This window comes from Tyto alba, unplaced genomic scaffold (assembly GCF_018691265.1).
Source record: "Tyto alba isolate M040663 unplaced genomic scaffold, T.alba_DEE_v4.0 Super-Scaffold_41, whole genome shotgun sequence".
Taxonomy (NCBI): Eukaryota; Metazoa; Chordata; class Aves; order Strigiformes; family Tytonidae; genus Tyto; species Tyto alba.
In genome coordinates this window covers 9,847,485-9,867,561 of record NW_024881317.1, presented here as the reverse complement: position 1 = coordinate 9,867,561, position 20,077 = coordinate 9,847,485, and the positions used below count along the sequence as shown (strand labels likewise).

Below are 20,077 nucleotides of genomic sequence, written 5' to 3'. Positions count from 1 at the left end.
TAGATCAGTCTCAGCAGTCTCTTATGTCATCTTTCAGATGTAAGTTCTTCTAGGTAATTAATAAGAAATGGTGGAGTTTACAAACTCGCTAATGGACTCATGGGATCTGGATCCCCTTTCACGTGCTTCACTGCTTAGTCCTCATAACCCCAAGTGCACGTGTGTCATTTTTGGTCAACAATAACACGAACAATTCACTACATAGCTATGAAGTATTTGCCTCTGCTTGTGTGTTTTTTTTCAGATGCTCCAGCCATAATGAGGCATTAATGATCTGCTAAATGCAATGCAGAAGCCAAGAAGCACTACAACTAACCCAAAATACTTAGCCATACAGCATGTGCTTACCTGGCATTATCGACAGTGAGATACTCCCGGGGATCTTCAGCGTTGGCTCTTGTTGTCTTTACTCCTTTTCCAATAAACAAACCAGCCTGAAAACGCACGTGACTCCAATTATTTTAACAGACCACCCAACAGAGACCAAACAGCCTGGATTTTTATCAATGAACGTGGGCAGCCAGGGCATGCAGGCACAGCGAGCGCCTGCAGCCTGGGCTTTCTCCTCCCTTTCGGTGTCACTTGGCACAGCTCAGCATGACATTAGCACAGGATGTAGCACGCTGAAGTCAGGACAGAGCCTGCCCTGCCATGTGTTATGCATCAGCATCTTGGGTTGTCTTCTGACCCAAGGCAAGGCACTGAACTCCCACTCTCTCTCTCCCTCGCAGAAAGCAATAAGGGACTCTGCCAAGCTCTTGATAACTTTTTGGAAAAAGAGTGCTGTTAAGAAGTAAGGCTTTAAATAAAGAGTGACAAGTCCCCCGACAGTCAAAAGAGAACATGAGCTGCTGCAGCCAACTTAAAGGCTTTGGGCTGGAGCAGCAGCTGTCATGGGCCAAGATGTAAAATATATAAGGCACACAGAACAGCACTGATTTCCATCTAGAATCCTGAGAAATAAGTTAAAAATGCTTTTTATAGTTTACAGGTTATGTTTTCATGTCAACATTAAGTATGGGGGAAAGTGTTTTTCTTGGAACTACCCTTGAATTTTTGGTTTCATTTTTCAAAGGTGATGAGCAGGCCCTGGCCCAAATGACTTTTGCTCATCTCCCTATATCCTTGCACCACTGTGGCTAACAGGAGTGTTCAGTGTCCTGCTTGTCATTCCTTAAATCTCATGTAGTAGTAGATGTACCCATGGCCTTGGCACATCTCCTCTAACACAGGCACCCAGCTGAAGTGCCTGAAATGGGACCCCATTCTGTTCAGCTCGCTCTTTAATCATTAGAAAGAGCATCACCCCCAAAAGTTAATTGTGTCTTGATATAGTGTTAAAAAACATTTATGAAAATGTAAGACACCCATGATTTCTGAGCATGTGGTCAGCCCTATGCTAACCCATTATATTGATAGAAACATATAAAAATCATCCACATGCCTTGAAATTGGAGTGGACTCTGTTGTTGTAAAATACTCCCAAGGGGGTATGTTCAGCCTGTCCCTCTGGATATTGCCCCTCGGACTGTCCAGTGGGAACCCGGTGGAAGATGTACCATATCCCGACATCCTAGGAGACAAAGGGAGGTCTGAGAAACAGGGCACTACAATTAATGATACAGGTTATCCTGGGGACTTAGGGTTTCTCATTATGCTGGCCAGATTTCTAACCTGAGACTACCAAATATGTGAGTCCCAGGGGACATACACCAGCCCATACTCTTACACCTTCCAACTTATCCTTTCACATGCACACTAGGTCCCTGGGGCACACCCACATAGGTTTTAAAAATGCATATATTGTGGGTGAAATTCAGGTGGTTTATTAGAAAACATAGCCTTCTCTATACTGGAACATTAAACACAAACATGATTTGAGTAAATATCAGAGATAATAACAAGGAAAGAGTATATATTTATATATACAAACATAAAATTTTATTGAGCATTTAACTATTAACTACTAATAAAAATCAACATTTGTTAAGAGACATCACACACCATGTGAGAGAAATCAGTGTGAGAACTGTAGGCAAATACTTGTTCTTAACAGAGACAAAGTCTGCAGAAATACATATCCCAATTTTATGATGGCTTACTAAAATTTCATTGCCCTCATGCTAATGACATCAATAAGAGTTGAATATATGGGAACGGGACGCAAAGCATAGCTCTTGCCATTAAATGATTTTACCTGAGCACCAGCTGCTGCATTCTCTATTAAGTTGTTGTTTGGATTTGCAATCCAGAATGTGCTGACAGCCCTGAAAAATCAAAATCAAAATGATCCTAAGCAGTTACCAAACAGGAAGGGATACATTTTCATAGCACTGCACTGGACTTGAGCCACAACTCTCCTATTGACTTTAAAACTCCACACAACCTTTTAATGATACTCTTTAAGGAAAAGAAACCATCTAGTAATGTCAGACATGTTCATTTATGGAGCCACATGCTGAACCTATTGTAAATTATATGAGACCATTAACACAAAATCCATGCTCCGTTAAATGCAGCTTAAAAAAAAAAAAATTACTACTTTTTTTTTTTTTTTTTTTTTTTAAAGTTAAGCAGCTTTGGAAAATATCTCAAAGTGAACTTCTGGTTTGTTTTTTGGAACTTCAGGGGCAATGGCAGGAGGTAGAGGATTCTCTATGGATTTATGAAGCTTCTGTGTGAAAAACAAAACAAATGTCATCGCGAGCTGCAAATGGCTCATTAAGCAGAAGATTAAGGAGATATTATTTTGATGTTTGTTCAAATAAGGAGTTTTTGCTTCAGAGGAAAGATCGGTAGTGGTACAAACAGAAGCCACATATAGCTATGAAAACATTGTCATCTGTTGTCTTACTTCACTTGATAACATCTTTTGTAGTAATAAAGACCACATGTAAAAATACTGTAAACCTTTCCTCATGACCGCACCAATTAATTTGATCATTCTAAGCAGAAGATCTCAATCAGTGTTTTATCCACTTTAACTCTTACATAATCAAGAATCCACACTCCTTTGGATTAACAGAACCACCAAATAGGTGCAAAACAAATCTGTATTAACCACACAAGCAACCTTAGCATTTCAGCAACAATGACTGTAATTAATTCAGTTGGATTATTTATGCAAATTAAAATAAGTAGAGTTTGGCCACTGCATTCTTTTCTAGAAAACATGAAAATACAAATATCCTTGGCCAAACTGTGTTCTTGCTTGCAAACACTAGCCAGACCAATACCTGGGTTCCCTGAGTGCTCATGTTACAGCTCACTGGTCTCCAAAATAGAAGCTAACTTTGGTCAGCTATACTGGGATATTGTTTATTGCTAACTGATGCTCGCTGCGGTTGATGCTAATTTCAGCATTCTTGCTAAATCTCCTGATATACTCCAGATATTCATGAACTTATGTACTATGGACCAATATATTGTAGATGCTGCAGCCCCAATTCAGCCCTGGTGAAAAAAAGACAAAAACTCCCGTTGTAATAAGTGGTATTTTTACCAACCTATACCAGGGCTGAAGCAACTTGCATTTATCAGACAGATTTCATGGAGCCTTCAACGCCCTACTTGAAAGGGGTTCAGAAATGAGCAAAGTGCTCTAACATATTTATGATTCTCAGGAAACAGGCACAGGAATAACCAGCAGCAAATATTCCTTGCTTAGGATTCATGCAGGTGTTCACAGGAATCTTGACAAGCAAAACACAGTCTTATCTAAATTATTTTAAAATGAGAAATAGTAGAAAAGGCTACGATTTTTCATTTAATATCAAATAGCACCTTTCAAAAGTTTCACCACAGCATCTTTTGGGACCCAGCTATGAAGCACAGCGTAAGTGCAAAACCTGACTACAGCTCCTGGAGCACTTACATGCAGTCAGTGCTCGGCACAGGAACATAATTCCCATAGACGTGGCTGCGGATGGCAAGGCACATTGCCTCACTGCGATCCGAAGGCAAGATCGTCCCCGACCTTGTGAGGAGACCCAAGTTGTGATAAAACGTATTGCGTTGCTCCGTCCCGTCCTCAAGGAAGAAACAGTGCCCCAGAGTGTCATAGCCAATGGTGTCTTTTACCTGGAAAAGATTATACAGACCACAGATCACAATGCTAACAGCAGTAAGAACTACAGCTGATGTGCTTAGCTTACCAATAAATTCCCGAAACACTCACGGAGTGGTTTTGCCACCCCTCTGCACAGCGAGCAGTGCTTCCACAGGCATCAGTCCTGGAGCTAACTCAAACTACATGCAGTTTGCACAACCGGGGACTGATCTCCTTACACAGAGAAACTGCTACTAAAATTACTCTGATGAAGATCACATGCGTAATTGAAGGAAAATTAAAAAATACTGGATTTAAAACTGCCCTCAGGTCTGAGAATATTTGATTCAGTGTCATGGAATAAGAATCTGCATAAAGATAAGTGTGTCTCACATGATAAACCAACAAGTTAGGATTGTTAATCCAGAAATTTTAACAACTGCAACACTTCTCAAATAAAATAAATTCTTTAAAATACACCATGCGAATTCATTTATATTAACACAGTTTCTGTTCTTCCTCCTCCACTCTCAGAAGGTGCAGGGCCACTTCACTCCTGTAATGATCATCTTGGGCAGAAATAGTATTTCACTGTTTCAGACTATTTAATATTAATTGACATGAACAGGGATATGGCATTAAACCCTAAATTGACCAAGAGGACTTTGCACAAGCCTCCTTTGATGTACAGTCTTATGAAGATAAATTCAGAAATCCTTCTTTTAAATGTAAATACAAAATCAGGGTAGCTAAAATACCAGTTATTTGTTACTAAATCTTACTGAAATCTTAACTTTGTACTCAAACGATCCCTGTCAGCATATGTATTCACTTTTCAGGCATACAAAATTCCTGCTGACGTCAGAGTTATGTCTGTGTAAGACTGCAAGATTAACTAATATTAACCTACTTGGTTATAGATTTCTGTATACAGAGGGATACTTTAACCAAATCTATTTCAGATTCATATCCTGTGACTTCCCTTTAATGGGCTGCAACTGTACATAACATCTGGAGTCACAAACAGTATAGTCCCCATAGGTATATCTCTACTGGATTTCATTGTTTTCCTGGCAGTCACCCCTCAGACTTGTCATCTGCTGCTCTTGTTTTAGCCCTAATGAGGTGTTCAAGAGAGAATTAAAAATAAGGTGCAACACAACCAGGTACCCAACTCCTAATTGATACAGTTTTGGGAATCTACTGAGACCCTGCGTGCAGGTACAGTAGCTATGAGTGAGCTACAAGGAATGTAACAGAGAACCTACATGCAGCAACGCTGAACATGTCCCTACCAGCTGATTCCTGGCAACACAGATAGGAAATGGATTTAGATAAAAATGCAAGTGTCCTTGCCAACCTTTTAAGACCAGTAAGCCTGGCTACTTCTACCCTTCCAAACGATGAGCAGAAGCTGCGCTAAGAAGGCCAGGGAAGACTATTTTTGGAAAGACGCTGTAACAAAAAACCACTCACTGTTTTTTAAACAGCATTTATTTCAGTTGTACAGTTTCATTCTTCTGAATTTAGCTGAAGTTTGGCTAATCTGTGCTTCAGACAGCTGCATTAAAAACCAGACTTGTATCTGAAACTAGATTTTAGCTTTAATTAATATGATTAGTCACAGCTTCAGAATCACGTGGCAGCACTGAACACTCACATACACGAAACTCTATTGATCATTCTTCTAACCAGAAATAACATCATTTAAAGATCACTTACATTTCCCCTGGAAGACAAGGGTCCGTGCCACTAGATCAAAACCCCAATAACTGACCAATTCTGGCATATCACAGACAGAAACTACAGGCTTGGAAACGAGCCCACCTGCAGCACTGCGACAGCAGCATATTACTGTACGTGCCAGCACGAAACACCATCCGCGACACAGGCTACAGCCCCGCTGGTGTGTCCAGCACCAGATGATTAAGATGCCTCTAAACGCTGAATTATATATAGTTCAGCAACACAATGTAAGTGACCTTTATGCGCTGCAACGTTAGACGTGAGAGACCACAGACGTCCGTGCGCGCCCGAGGCGTGCCAGGGCAGCGAGAGGCGTGTGGCAGCCGTGGCCAGTGCCCCGGGCTGTGTGTGCCGCTGCCGCTGGCTTGCGGAGCGGCACAAGCCCGGCAGTGGGAGCAGCAGGTGGGAGCAGGGCCCTACAGACAGCACGGCGTGACCCGTACATGGCAAAGCACAGACCACAGCGCTCCAGCAACGCACTTCTAAAATTACATCCTCTAAACCGTCAAGGCAGGAGTGGGGAAAACCCACCTGTCTGGTTTGTTCTGCCTCATGCGCTGAAGTTTCATAATGTGATGCTAAAACGGGTACCCATCTATGTTATTTAACTGCCTTGATCTGATACACATGCTCTTCTCTCAAACTGCAAACTGATTTATCTCAAAGCAAGGCTTTTTATAACATTTTAATTACTGTTTATCTTAATTACTATACTGAAACCACAAAATTCTTCCACAGAATCACATATTTAACCTTTACTATAAAATCTATTTGGTGATTCATGGACTCAGAGCCCTCAGCGGTCACATGCAGGGGGGCTGGATCTCACACTGGGATTCTTGATTTCACAACCACTGCATCCCACACATCCAGATAAACCCTTGAAAACCTCACTTCTGATAAAGAGCAAGAGCATGCGCCATTCTTCTTGGGACCAATATTAGCATAAGGCTTAATTTTTCATCCCAGGCATGTTCCTTCAATTCCAGAGGTTTAATACCATCAGGAGCAGAAAGTTAGTTAAACTACATCTGCACATACTGGGCAAGTCTCCTGCCACCTACGGGTACACAGAAGCAGGCTCTACAGCCAGAGCAAATCACGTATATGAGAAGGCAAACAGTGAATTAGAGTGATCTGGACAATACAAATCCACCTTAGGATACATGAAAAGTGCTCCCAGTTGTGCAAGTTCAGCGTCGCATTTTTGTGAATACACCCTTTCAGGGGAACCCTTTCACACAAGGGTCCCACCCGAGTGCATCTATGTCACATCTTACACAGCTTTACGTCCAGGGTTGAGAAAAAATTGTCAGGAAAAACACAGGAGGTCATGGATAGCTCAGGGAGTGTCTCTGCCTGATCACACGTCTGGTGAATGAGGAAATGCCCACAGACACCGAAACACCGTTCAGGGTCCTGCAGAGCACACAGCAACTGGACGTGTCGGGACTGAAGCAAGAATCTGTCTTTTCCAGTTGGGACATGTATGGCTTTTTGTGGGTTTTTTTAAGTTCCTCTCCACAATGCCCTTGTGAAGTTCTAGGTCAGAGCCAAGTTCCTGAGGGCTTTTCTGGCACTGAAGCAGCATTTGGGTCTGTCCCTCTCATATTTCATTCCCTTTGTCATGTGAATATTTTTGGATATATTTCACATTGCCCTGACTTGAACAACCCCTGTCTTTTTTATCTCCTTTGCAAACTAACGGTCCATCACTTCAGTCAGGTCCATTTAAAGCCCACTGCTTTCATTTTAAATGAAAGTTCCTGTTATCACAAACTTCAGAATAACCATGGCAAAGATTTCATTACATCTGATCGCACCTTTAATAATATTAATTAGGCAATACAAAGAACCTGAAATTCATTTCAAAGGGCTGCACTACCAGAGCAACAGTCCTAACCTGAACACCAGTCAAATGAAGTGACAAGAAGTCGGGACATTTCTTGGGGAAAAGATGCCTTGTTTCAATATTCTGATTTCTCTTTGCATCACAAATGGCTCTTACTGTTTAGCAGTACCTAAGCAAAGAAATTAACTTGATACTAATAAAATAGGTCTCCTACCAGAAGGCCATGAGTTCCATGTATGGCAACACACCTAGAGAAGCAGTGGTGGATAGCCAGGTTATCAAGGTACGTTGGGCGTTTGTATCCTCCTCTCTCATCCACATCTTCAGCCAGGTGAAAATGCACTGGGTAACTGCCGAGGATTTGCTGCCCCATGTTTTTTAATTCCACTCCTGACATGTGAACAGAGCTAAAATTCCTTAGGATCTGTTGAGACAAATGTAGATCCACATAAGGCATTACAATATAAACACATGCAAAAAGAAAAAACTTTTTCTTCTTCTTTTTCCCCTCTCATTAGGCAATGTGTGCGTAGAGTGAAGCAGGGCCTGACCCCGGAGGAGAGGTCAGCTCCCCGCTCTGACCCCCAGCAGCGCGGTGCCGGCAGAGCAGCGTGCCGGCGGCCGCAGAGCTACGGGCACGGGGCTGCCAAGGGGCACGGGCAGTGTGTGACGGGGCGATGGGCAAGGTACTCCTGCCTCCCGCATAAAGGGGTAGCATTTATCACCAGGCTCTATTTCCTGGCAACTTCATCTCTGTGATGTTAGGCCAGACCTGCACAGCTCCCCCTGTTCCCACCACCTGGTAGAGGAACAATTTTACAGCGAGCCCCTGCAACAGCCACCAAGAACACATGGGACAACAAAGAGGAGGCAAAGCACGATACGGTGAGACCCAGAACTTCTCTGAGCCATCAAGGGAGCAGGTTTGCTCTTCAGGGATCACCATTTCTTCAGTGACATCTCATAAACTAACTTCACGTTGACCCTACTGACAGCGATGCCACTGAAGAATCCCCTCCAGCTTGAAGAAGGGTACGTTTTCTCATAGACAGTGAAGAAAATAGCACAGACTCATTGCAAGTCCAGGTTTGAAAAACAGGCTAACAAACTTTTCCCTTCTTCATAGACCAGTATACTTTTCCCCCCAGATGCAATGGTAGTTTCATGCGTTATATCACTTGCTTACAAACCAGGCAAGGAACTATCTGAAACCACCTACAGGCATACGCATGAAAAATGACTCACTTTAATATGTCCTCCAAATGTATCAAAAGAGAAAAACTGGCATTGATTTTGTCCATAACAGGAGTCTTCCATTTCTCCTTGAATAAGTATATTTCTAGTCAGAAGACCAACCTCTGCCCTCATATCGACGCCATCTATGACTTCTCCAATGTGAAGATAAAGTGGGCTGCCTGTGAAAATCAGAAACCTTTTCACTCAGGGTCAGCACAGCATCTTCATTATCACATTGCTCTAAGCAAGTGCACACTTTTCATTTAAGCAACCACCAAGTGTGGGGATGTGCCCAGTTGCTAGTATAGATCAGCACTTTCCCTGGCTTCTGCAAAGGACTGCTGCCTCTGGTCAGTCTTTCAAGTCCCACTACAATATCGAGGCCTTCAGCTCTCATGTGTACCTATGTATTTATGGGGCAAAAAGTAGCTAAAAATACAAGTAAATGTAGAACATAAAAACAAGACAATGTAAACGTTTACCACAAATGAGTAGCATGATAAAACTATTTCATACCATCAATTTTCACTTGATTACTTTTACATTCAGGGCAAGGAACGAGATTGAACTCTTCAGCCTGATGCATTGAATAATCTGTACTAGCAACAACAATCCGGTCACCAGGTAACCAACTTGAAACATCATCCACCAAATGAAGAATTATTCCTTTGGACACTTCAACTTTAAAACCATTATGAGGCACCCCTGAAAAATGAAGCAATCAATTATTTTTACAGTTGCATGCGACAGAAACATGCAATTAGCCAAAGAACATAGCAGTTCAATTTTTATCTAGATAATTGCGTGCAATAGAAATGCTCTAGCCATCAAATACGTCAATTGTCGTCCCTTTGTAGGCATCTAAAGTATTACTTTGTGAGAGTACTGCCGTTAGTTTGGTCACTGTCCATGCAAGCAAAGAACTATGGTATTATTATCATTCCACTGTTCAGACTCCTAGCAGGCAGAAAAATCAGAGCAAAGCAACACAAGACAATTGTCAGGGAAGGTTAAACCTTTTATCCATCCACTGAAAGCAGTAACAGTAAACTGGGTGCCATCGTAGGTGAGGAAATCTCTTTGGGCTACGGCTAACCCCGTTGTTCCATTCCCGTGATACTCCCGTTTATCTTCCGCTGTGGAAAGCTGATCCCCTCCGAGGATGCCCACCAGCGCCCAGGGCTGCCTGAAGGAGACCGGGAAGGAGCAAAGCGAGCGACAGCCCGGACCCTCCACCCCGCCAAAGACGGAGGGCAGGAGCGGAGGGCGCAGCGCGGCAGCTCTCCCCTCCCTCCATCCCGCCCTTCCCCCTCCCCGGGCGCACCCCGCCGTCGAGGCGATCCCCCCCCCCATTCCCGGGGCGACCCGATCCCCTCCCCGGGCGCACCCCGCCGTCGAGGCGATCCGATTCCCCCCTCCCCCGGGTGACCCCCCACCCCGGGGCGATCCCATCCTTCCCCCCCCCCCCCCCCCCCCCCGGGGCGAGCCGCGGGCGGGCGCGGCAGCGCGGCGGCCCCGGCGCGGAGCTGTCCATGGTGGCTCCGCGGCCCCGGCCCCCCCCGCCCCCGGCCCCGCCGCCCGCCTCACCTGTAGCCCAGGCGGGCGATGAACCTGCTGCCCAGGCGGTCCCGCAGCAGCGCCCGCGTCTCCGGCGTGAGGCTGCGGGCGGCCGAGTCCCCCACGGCAGCCGCCACCACCCCGCCGCGCGGCTGGCGGGCCAGGAAGGCGCGCAGCCGCCGGCCCTCGCCGGGCCGCAGGTGGGTGTCGAAGCGGCCCGCCGCCAGCACCCGCGCCGTGCCGGCGTCCAGGATGCGGAGGTTGAGCCCGCGGCTGCCCCACCGCTTCTCAGAGGAGTAGGGGCCGTGGCGGAGCCCGCCGGGGTGCAGCGTTTTGTCCAGGAGGGTCCAGGAGCGGGGCCGCCGGCCGTGCAGCTCCAGGACGCCGCCGCGCCCCACGCCCAGGAACTTCTGCCCGAAGCCCTCCACGGCCGCCCCCTCGGTGGCTCGCCCGTACAGCGAGATGGTGGCCCGCGAGCCGTAGGGGCAGCGCTCCGAGCCGATGTGCAGCTCCCCGCCGTCGCGGATGAGGATGTAGCGGGCCCGCAGGGTGATGGGCGGCCCGTGGGGGCGGTCGGCGAACACCAGCCTCCCTGGGGGGCGAGGGGAGAGGGGCGGGCTTGGGGGCGCGCACCGGGGGGGGGCGGGAGGTGCCGTCCGCCGGCAGGTGCGGCAGGTGCAGCCGGCCCACCCCCCCCGGCCTCCGGGAGCAACCGGCGGCCCCGACGGGGTGGGCGGCGCCGCTTTTACCTCCGTCGCGGATGACGAGGGAGTGGAAGGCAGCGGAGCTCTCGAGGCGCAGGGCCGCCCCCCGGCCCACCACGGCGGCGCGGCGGGTGTCGGAGCCGGGTCGCCACGGGGCGAGGTGCGGGGCGGCCTCCGGGCAGGGCCCTGCAAGAGAGAGGAGGAGGCGGCGGCAGCGGCGGCGGCAGGGCGCGGAGGGGCGCGGAAGGAAGGGCGCGGAGGGGCGCGGTACCGACCTGGTGCGCTGCCGCCGCTCGCTGCTCCCCGACGCGTCCCGCGGCGGCGCCGGGACCGGGACCGGCTCCGGGTTCGGCGCGAAAGGCGGGAGGAGCCGGGGCTCCCCGGGGCTCCCCGCGGGGCCGGGGCAGCCCCCCCGCAACACGTGCGCCGCGCCGGCTCCTTCGCCGCGGCTGTGCACGGGGCCGGCGCAAAGGCACGTTTTGCTTTCGATGTGTTTTGTTGTTGTTTCTTTTGGGGGTTTTGTTGGTTTTTTGTTTTTTTTTTTTTTTTTGTTTTGTTTTTTTCCACTTAACGTAGCCAGACCGAAAACAGCAATCCCCCCCGCCCTCCTCCCCGGCTCCACACAACCCCGGAGGCGGCGAGGCAACCACAACAGCAGTACGAACAGAGAGCCGGCGAGGAAAAAACCCCAGCGGCAGATCGACGAGAAGCACCGGCGGGTTTCAAACTTAGGCTTGCACGGACCGCTTACCTACCCCCGGCGGCGCCGAGCCGCAAACTTTGTACGTCGCCTCTCGGGAGCTCCCGACCCGGGCTGCTGGGCACCCCGGCTGCAGGCGGCAGGGGCAGGGGCGGGCAGGCGCAGGCAGCTCCCGCTCCTCCGCTCCGGCTGCCTCCCCTCCGCCTCCCTATTTATATCCATCTTCCAACCGCTGGCGGTGCCCGCACTGTTTACAGCAGCGGAGCCGCTGGCTCCTCCCAGCCGGGGACGATCCCTCCAGCCTGGACGTATATCTGCGACCGGCGCCCAGATGCCCGGGGCTGGGGGGAGCCCCGCTGCCCTCACGCAAAGCTCTTCCCTGGCTCCGAGGCCCTGGGGGGTGCGGGTTCCCCCACCGGCCTCCCCAGGGTCATGGGGAGTGGGGGGGGCGAGGCTCAGCCCGGGGGGGCTCTGTGCAGACCCGCAGAGCAGCCGGCTGGGCTTCAAAAGCCCCACGCCAAATGTGCAGTTGCGGGGCCGGCTGCCTCCCCAAGAAGAGCAGGGGGCTGAAGCACTTCAACCCCCAGACCCCGATGTGGTCACCGGGGCTTGGCATGCTTTGGCCCATTTTGGGAGGCAGGTGGCCCCTGCAGCACCTTCCCGCGGGGGTGTTTGGCCCTGTGCTGTCCTGCCTCTGGCAGATCTACAGAGAATGCTGTAACCCAGGGGCTGCAAAAGTTCCCCTGACAGCGGGTGAGCAGAGGGCTATCTGCCACTTTACCTCCTATCGCCTGCCAGATCAACCTGTAGTCAGAACCTGCAATGAGAGAGGAACAGCCTTCGAAGGTGCTCTGACTGACACAGCCTCAAAGAAACCTGTGTGCTTTTACCCCTATGGCCTGGGATGGTGTACCTGGCTTTTGCAGGTTCCCGTCTGGATGCCAGTCTCAGTGGACATGGCACTGCCTACAGAAGGACCATCACACACTGGTTTGCTTTCCATGAACCAGAATATCACATCTTTTTATAGGCTGGAAAATACAGCATAACCGAGCTTCCAGGTGACACATAAAGACAGATAACTGCTTACTGTGGCCTCTGCCATCTCCCTTCCCGAGTCTACACATAACCCCTCATCTCCACTCCAGAGCCCAACATCCAGGGAGGATGAACCAGAAGCAGCAGGCAACAGTGCCAGCTGCTGCTACTGCCCAGGGCCAAAGCCAAAAAGGTGCAAAGCCACAGGTGTTGCCAATCTCAGAGACATTTGTGTGCCATCCTCTGGTCAAACCGTTCCAATCTGTCACCTCTGAAATTTATTCTGGTGCAGGATTTCTTCTGACAGAGGGCACAAAGAGGCTATAGTCATGTTAATAAGGAGCAAGTGCTGTCAGACAAAATACGGGAACAGACTGGAAGCAGGGGGGTGGGTGAGGGGCACGGCCATGGCCCACGCTCGAAGGCAACAGCTCTAGAGAGGGAGCAATACTCACTTGTGCTAAACAAAACCCGTCCGCTTGCTTGTACCCTGTCCTGGGACCCAGAGAATTGCTGAATCTGAAGATAAGCATCCAGCCCAGAGAAACAAATCCAGATAACACTCCGTCATTTCAATATTCCATAAATACAGGGAAACTTTAGAGCTGCCACCTTTGCTACTGGCTGTTCATCTATCATTTAGTGCTGGCACTTCTATTCCTGTCTCAAATAGCTTTTGTCATTTTCTTTCCAAAAAAGCAGCATTAGTCAGTGTTGTGCCTCCTTCTTATCTGAATATGACATATATGAATGCAGGCCATGGGAAAGCAGAGCTGTTATCAGACATATAGGAGGCTGTGCTCAAATTTTTTGGAGAAAGATTTATCTACTGGTGGAAGCTTCAGGTAAAAAAAGACAAATGGGAGTATTTTGCCTTAAAACACACCGAAATCTCTGAATTCAACAGTTCTAGATGGGCAAACTTTGAGGTAGAAGAGGACTTGACCCTTTCTTTTACACCTGCTGGGGCCCTAGAAATCTCATACATCTTTATTTAAAATATTTACTCTGTGCAAAAGATTTCACAGACTTGTAATATAAATAAAATGCAACAAGGATCTAACATAGTAATAGTGGAAAAAAATGTAGTGCAGGCTTTGGTCAGCACTAAACTTTGTGAAGGCCTCATGAAATGATCAGCAAAGCCAAAGTCACTCCTGTTTACATGGGACTTTTCTTGAACAAGAAACCAAAATTATTAAGGTGCAAACACTGTTTAAATCCTTCAAAGCTGTTTTCCCTCTGCAGCCTCAAAATCCACAGAAATACAACAATCTGATTCTTTTCCTGAAAGAACTACTTCCAGGTGAATTATTTCAGTGCCATTCCCTCCCTCCCCTCCTATAACCCCCCGTATTGAGTTTTCAGTGACCTGAGGAAGAAACTTTCAGAGTAAATAAGACTGGACGTATCATCCTGTTTTTCTAAAGATTCCTGTCTCTCTTAATAAAAACACAGAAATGCCTATTGCTATCCATAATCTGGTGCTCAGAAGCTAGGCTGTTTTTGGTCTTTCCCAAATTCCAATTTTCAAGACGATTTTCGTTTTGCAGCAGCCCCGGTGTGCAGCTCACACCACGGCACTCACTTCCAGGATGCATCCGCAGCACAAGAACATTCCCAAACATCGTCACACCTGCAAGTGGGAAATTGTGACTAACACTCACTGCCTCAAGCACACGGCTGGTGTAACTCTCCCTCGCAAAAATAACCAACTCAAACCTTCTTTTGAGTGTTAGTGTTGGTTATAAACAAAAGTTTACTTTTCTACCAAACAAAAATGGGTCATTTTCTGTAACGGGCTACGAAGTATGAGGCAACCTCGACCCTCCCGTGTCTCCGCGTGCCGCAACAACCGAACGCTCGCCCTGCAAACGTGGCCACAACATTCAGCAACAAATACCGATGACTGGCGAAGTTTCATTTTAAGGCAACGGCAAGAAACCAAAGCTGCTGTAAATGAGTCAGAGGAGGGTGAACTGGCTCCCAGAGCACAAACACCTCATCCCGCAGATACAGATCTCGCACACCAGCGCAGAGGCCGGTTCCTCTGTGAGTGGTTTTCCCGGGCACCCTCCCTCGCGGGACGGTTTCCCGTTTCCTTCCTCAGAGAAAGGAAGGCGAAGCGGAGTCAGCATCCCGCGAGCAACGCCCCGTTCCCACGGAGCAGGCGGCCGGAGGCACCACGGCACAGCTCGGGCTGTGCGGGGCCCGGAGCGGCCCCGTGTCCGGGCCCACGGGTGGGTGTGTGTGGGGGGGAGCGGGCCGCGAGCGGCGGGGCGCGCCCTGCCCCTGCGGTGCCGCGGCCGGCCGCGCGGGGGCGCCCTTGCACAGCCGCTGCCCGCCCCCCCCGCTCTGGGCCAACCTGCCCGCGGCTCGGTAGCCCCTGCGCCGTGCTGGCACGTATCACCGTTGTTATTATTTTGTTCTACCTCCCAGCCGCATTTCCTGTAATCCTGCCGCCCCCCCCCCCCCCCGCTTTTTTTTTCCCCCCACCGTTAATTCATTTTTTACGTTTTTGCGGGAGGCGCCGGCCGGGCGGCCCCGACGCTGCCCTCAGAGCCCCGCGCCGTGGGGGGCAATGCCCGCGCCGACTCCCACAGGCTGTAACGGCCCAGCTGCCGCGACCGCCCCCCTCCTGCCCCTCACCGCCCCCCCTCCTGCCCCTCACCGCCCCCCTCCTGCCCCCCTCCTGCCCCTCACCGCCCCCCTCCTGCCCGGGGCCGAGCACCCCGAGCCCCGCCGGAACGCCGGGCGCCGGCTCCTGGCACCACACAAAACCGCCACGCACCCCGTGATGTCCACCCCTTGCCCTGGCAGCACGGGGCCCGGCCCCACGCCTTCATTCAGCCAGCACCAAAATGCATCTGAGATACCGAAACAACATCTCCTCCTTATCTACCTACCACTTTGTTCCGCTCTGGGCTTTAACGGTGCTTTCCTTCGTTTTAGCATTTGCTTCTTGAGCAGAGAGAAGGCCTTGGACTGCTGAGCTTCAGACAACACTCCCATATTCCTGAGGAGCCGAAGCACCCTTCCTAGCGAGAACGGCTTCACCTTGTGCTGGGCCACCTTAAGAGGACTGACATGAATTTTGGGCAGGTTGACTTCTCGATCACAGTTATAAAACCGAAAGAGATTCCAGGCCAAGCTAGGTCCAAAGGTATCCATTAAAATATATCTGGAAAGTTTAAGGAGCACGTCACAGGACAACTGCTTTTCTTGTGGTTTCTGGCCCAGGTTCTGACTTAGCAAACTTCTCCTTCCGTGGTGACTCAGGAGAGCGCTGCTCCTGAACAGGCTGGCGGGTTTGTACGAGCCCACGGTCCCAGGAAAGCTTTTCTTACTGCGCAACAGTCTTTCATAATCCATATCCCACAAAGAACTGTTGGGATTCAGGCTATGTTCTGAAATAATTGTAAATACAGTAAAACCTAATAAACATAAACAGCAAAGAATCCCAGTAGGTTTGTTTGTTTAAATATATATATATATATATATATGCATTTATCAATGTTCTGCTGTAGCCCCAGATACAGTGGAGATTGCTACATTACTCTGACAAACTTACTGAATGTTTTGACAGGCCAAATCAATAGATTTGCAATACAAAGGGGTTTAGGTACTATAATGTAATAATGATTATTTGTCATTTTAAAATTTAAACTAGTGTTAATGCTCATGAAAACTAGTTTTGTTATTTATACATACACTTCAGAGCACACAGATTCCTAAAAAAAAAAAAAAAACCAAAAACAAAACCCAAACACTAAGAGTATGTACTATTACGTATAAATTTTCTGAAAAACATTAAGAAAAATAATGATTCCTATTAAAGACTATAAAAGCCTTTTTCATAGGAAAGGAAGTTTTACAGCTCCACTGGGCCATTTGCAGTTTGGGTCTAGACCCAGGACAGCCTCTAGGTTTCCAGTGTATATAGGTGGGGTTTAAATGAAAGGCTCAGTTATGCTTTCTAGGTGATCTCTGCCTGCTGATTAAAGCCATTAGCCTGGTGCACCAGGGTGCAGCTGCTCCTGCTTGAAGGCCACAGTAGCTTCATCCTGCGGACAAGAAGGTACAGTTGTGGGAGGATCAAGGCTCTGGAGCTTAAATTTGCTTCTAAGGTAGTGCCCCTACCCAGCTCTCCTTCATCCAGGCTAAGCCTGAAGGTTCAATTTACACTCTGAGAATTGATCAATAAAACGACTAAATGCAACATAAGTAGGCTGGGACTTCATGATAAGTAGGGCTGCAAACACATAAGAAAGCTCTAATAATTAGAAGGGACAAGGAACCCAAAACTTAATTGCATGTTGCCAAAAGTGTTTGAAATAGTTAATGCTTTAGCATCACAGCATACTGCTAAAGGCTAGAGGTCATGTCCTGGGAGCCCTGGAATGTGCCTGCAGCCTTCTTTTTCATTTCTAACCAGAAAACAAGATTTTTAAGAATGTTCTTCTATTTCCTAGAGGTGGATCCCAGTCCAGCATGTTTGAGAAGATTCAGGTATGGTTTTTTTTTAATTTGATTCTAGATTAAGGCTATCATCTTCAAGTAGTTTTGACTTACGGTCCAGGGGATTGCTTGTGCATTGTAATCGTATCAGTTCAGTGTTCTGCTATATGTTGGAATCTGACATATAAAAACACACATTTATGGCTGTAGCACACCCTTGAAATATAACACTGTTACTTAGAAACTGCAAAATATGACTGCTAGGACTAGATGGCAGCGGGTAACTCCGGAATATGTCATAGCAAAAGCAGCATTTTGCATCTTTACTGCATTTTTCATGCAGAGCAATCAATAGCCTCTGCAAGAACCCTATTCGTAAGACCACTAAGAGATTAATGAGCTCTTCCACAAGTTTACTGGTGGGCTGACAGAGGGGAGCAAACTGCACATCTGAGATCCCCAGGAGGAACAAGGAGATAGGAAGGAGGACCCAGCTCCAGGAGGACCCCAAAAATATGGGGTCCATACTACGACCTCCTCGTCCTGCACAGATGTGTTGGGGGGTGCACAGTCCACGCAGAGGAGCACTGCACACACTGCTGCCATCCGACTGGTGCAGGTCTGAGCCAAAGGGAAAGAGCTTTGGGGCAGACCCAAGGCGTCCCTAAGTGCACCTAATGGCACAGCTGCAGTGGAGTGACTTGAAATGTAAGCAATGTTAAATCTTTAAGTAGGTCTGCGAGCTTCCCAGAATAAATTGCTGTGTAAAACGTTACTTAGAATAAAGAAAGCTTTGGATCAATGTCTTGTCTTCAAAGGCAGCCCTTAAACTAGAGAAGGCCCGAGGAACTAAAGGAGAAAATAAATGAAGGGCCCACTGCATGCAGTCATCTCCAAAGCCACAGTCAAGTCATGGCAGCTATCTGTGTCTTAAAGTCAAAGTGGAAGCCAAAGGTGTGTTTCCCTTCCGATTTTTCCTCCAGATAAAAGGAAGGGTTGGCCCTGGCAGCCGCGCTCCGTCTCCTCTCCCGGCCCCGCCGCCTCCCCGGCGATAGAGATTTATAAATAGCGGCGGGCGGGCGTCGCGCACCGAGGGGCACCGCCTCCCCCCCCCCCCTCCCCCCGCCAGCACTGCCCACTCCCCCACTCGCGGGGAGACCGTCCCCGTAGCCGTGTCGCTACTGACTCTTGGCGCTCGCCGCCTGCGCCCCGGACTGGGCGCCCACCAGCACCACCAGCACCAGCGGGAGCAGCCGGGCGGCCGTGGGGCTCCTCGGGGCGGCCCGCCCGGCGCGGGGGGGACCTGCAACACAAGACAGAGGGGTTGGCCCCGCACAGCCCCCCCCAACACACCCCACCCCCGCCCCACCTCCCCCCAGCCCGAGGCGGCCCCTCACCTGGTTGAGCCCGGCGCAGCGGCATCGCCCCCGGCTGCCGGCCCGGCCCTGCCCGGGAGCCCCGGCGGAGCGCGGCCCGGCCCCGCTGCGCGCCCAGCTCCCCTCGGCGGGCTGGGAGGCTGCCCGGGCTGCGGCTGGAAGGATTTTTTTTTTTTTTTCCCCCCCGACCTGGACACAAGGGCTCGGTTATGTGGAGAGCTGCCGCCAGCCGGCACTGACCGGCGCTGCCCCGCGGCGCAGGGGGGGGAGCAGAGATGCGCTGGGCTCTGCCGAGTGGAAAAACTTGCAGCCACGTCCCACGCAGCGCAGAAGGGCGAACACACCTTTTGTGCTCAGAGGCCCTCAGGTAAACCCACAAGCCCAGGGGACCGAGCAGCCCAGCCCAGAAATCGCCCGCTCCCCGCCAGAGCTACAGCAAACCCCGTTTTACTTTAGAAAGCTACACGCTGCCTGCTCCGAGCCTGCCCCACAGCTCTGAGGTGTAAAGAAAGTCAGAAGAAAGCACGTTTACCTTTACAAGAACCAGAAGACAATTTACAATTGACATGCTGAAGGTGTAGGGGTGGTTCTTGGGACGCTTTTTTTTTTTTTTTTTTGTGAAGGCAGCAGGCACCTTACCCTAACTTTCTGCAAAATTAGTTTGGTTACTGCAGGAACCCAGCTTCATAAGCAGATGCTGCCAGAGGCAAAGTGTCAAAGGAATAGGGCTCACCCTCCTGCTGTAAGGACCAGCTTGTGCTTTTTATTGTAGCAAAGTTACGAGACCCAAATATTGCACAGTTAAAATACAACGTCCTGCTTTGAATTTCACACCCATCTCATCTAAGAATTACTGCCAGACTTTCAAGGCAATAAATACTAAACAGGTAGCTTCTGTGCTTGACCTCATTGCCAGTAGCAGAGTGCCCACTGCTCATCAAAGAGCCACCCTACCCATAACCACTTCTGGGAGTACAAAACGACTGCATTAGTGACACAAGAAATCTCAGAGCTAAAATGGCTGGTGAATTCCACAAAGAAGGATAATATAGAAGTAAGTTAAATGGACTCAAGTGAGATCATTAATTTACATTCATGAGAATAGACTCAGGGAAAAAAACATTTTCCAAATGAGAACAATCAAGGTTTACAGCTGAATGAATAACCAGAGAAAGAAAGTGCATTGATTCTCTACTTCTATGTTCAGCATCATTTAGAAAAAGCAAGTATGATGCAGAGTTTATAAAAGATGTGTACAACACAAAGTGTAAATAGAGGTTTGGGCATTTAGAAAGCTAAAGGGTCAGCATCCAGAGCAGAGTTGCCACAAGTTACAGGAGTGACATGGAAGAACGAGGAAGA

At 49.1% G+C, this 20,077-nt stretch overlaps 2 protein-coding genes across 5 annotated transcripts in view; both read right to left on the bottom strand.

Annotated features, from left to right (window-relative positions):
- LOC104363625 (cell migration inducing hyaluronidase 1) overlaps positions 1–15,305 on the bottom strand; it is a 117,549-nt gene extending 102,244 nt beyond the window's left edge. For both annotated transcript variants that reach the window (XM_042803818.1, XM_042803819.1), the window contains exon 1: positions 11,899–15,305. The gene's annotated coding sequence lies outside the window, so the exon portion shown is untranslated. The remainder of the gene's footprint in view (positions 1–11,898) is intronic.
- Positions 1–18,885, bottom strand: part of LOC104363626 (cell migration inducing hyaluronidase 2) — a 57,681-nt gene extending 38,796 nt beyond the window's left edge. Inside the window, exons 1-13 of one of the 3 annotated variants that reach the window (XM_042803815.1) lie at positions 18,737–18,885; positions 18,526–18,642; positions 15,788–16,315; positions 11,189–11,329; positions 10,470–11,031; positions 9,899–10,068; positions 9,399–9,587; positions 8,892–9,061; positions 7,861–8,070; positions 3,875–4,080; positions 2,198–2,267; positions 1,445–1,573; positions 349–434 (exon numbers count right to left, since the gene is read on the bottom strand). In XM_042803815.1, the coding sequence (XP_042659749.1) occupies positions 349–434; positions 1,445–1,573; positions 2,198–2,267; positions 3,875–4,080; positions 7,861–8,070; positions 8,892–9,061; positions 9,399–9,587; positions 9,899–10,068; positions 10,470–11,031; positions 11,189–11,329; positions 15,788–16,315; positions 18,526–18,642; positions 18,737–18,761 (2,603 nt within the window). In that variant the 5' untranslated portion in view covers positions 18,762–18,885. The remainder of the gene's footprint in view (positions 1–348; positions 435–1,444; positions 1,574–2,197; positions 2,268–3,874; positions 4,081–7,860; positions 8,071–8,891; positions 9,062–9,398; positions 9,588–9,898; positions 10,069–10,469; positions 11,032–11,188; positions 11,330–15,787; positions 16,316–18,525; positions 18,643–18,736) is intronic. The other 2 variants (XM_042803816.1, XM_042803817.1) reach the window with 2 other exon arrangements.
- Positions 18,886–20,077: the final 1,192 nt, after the last annotated feature.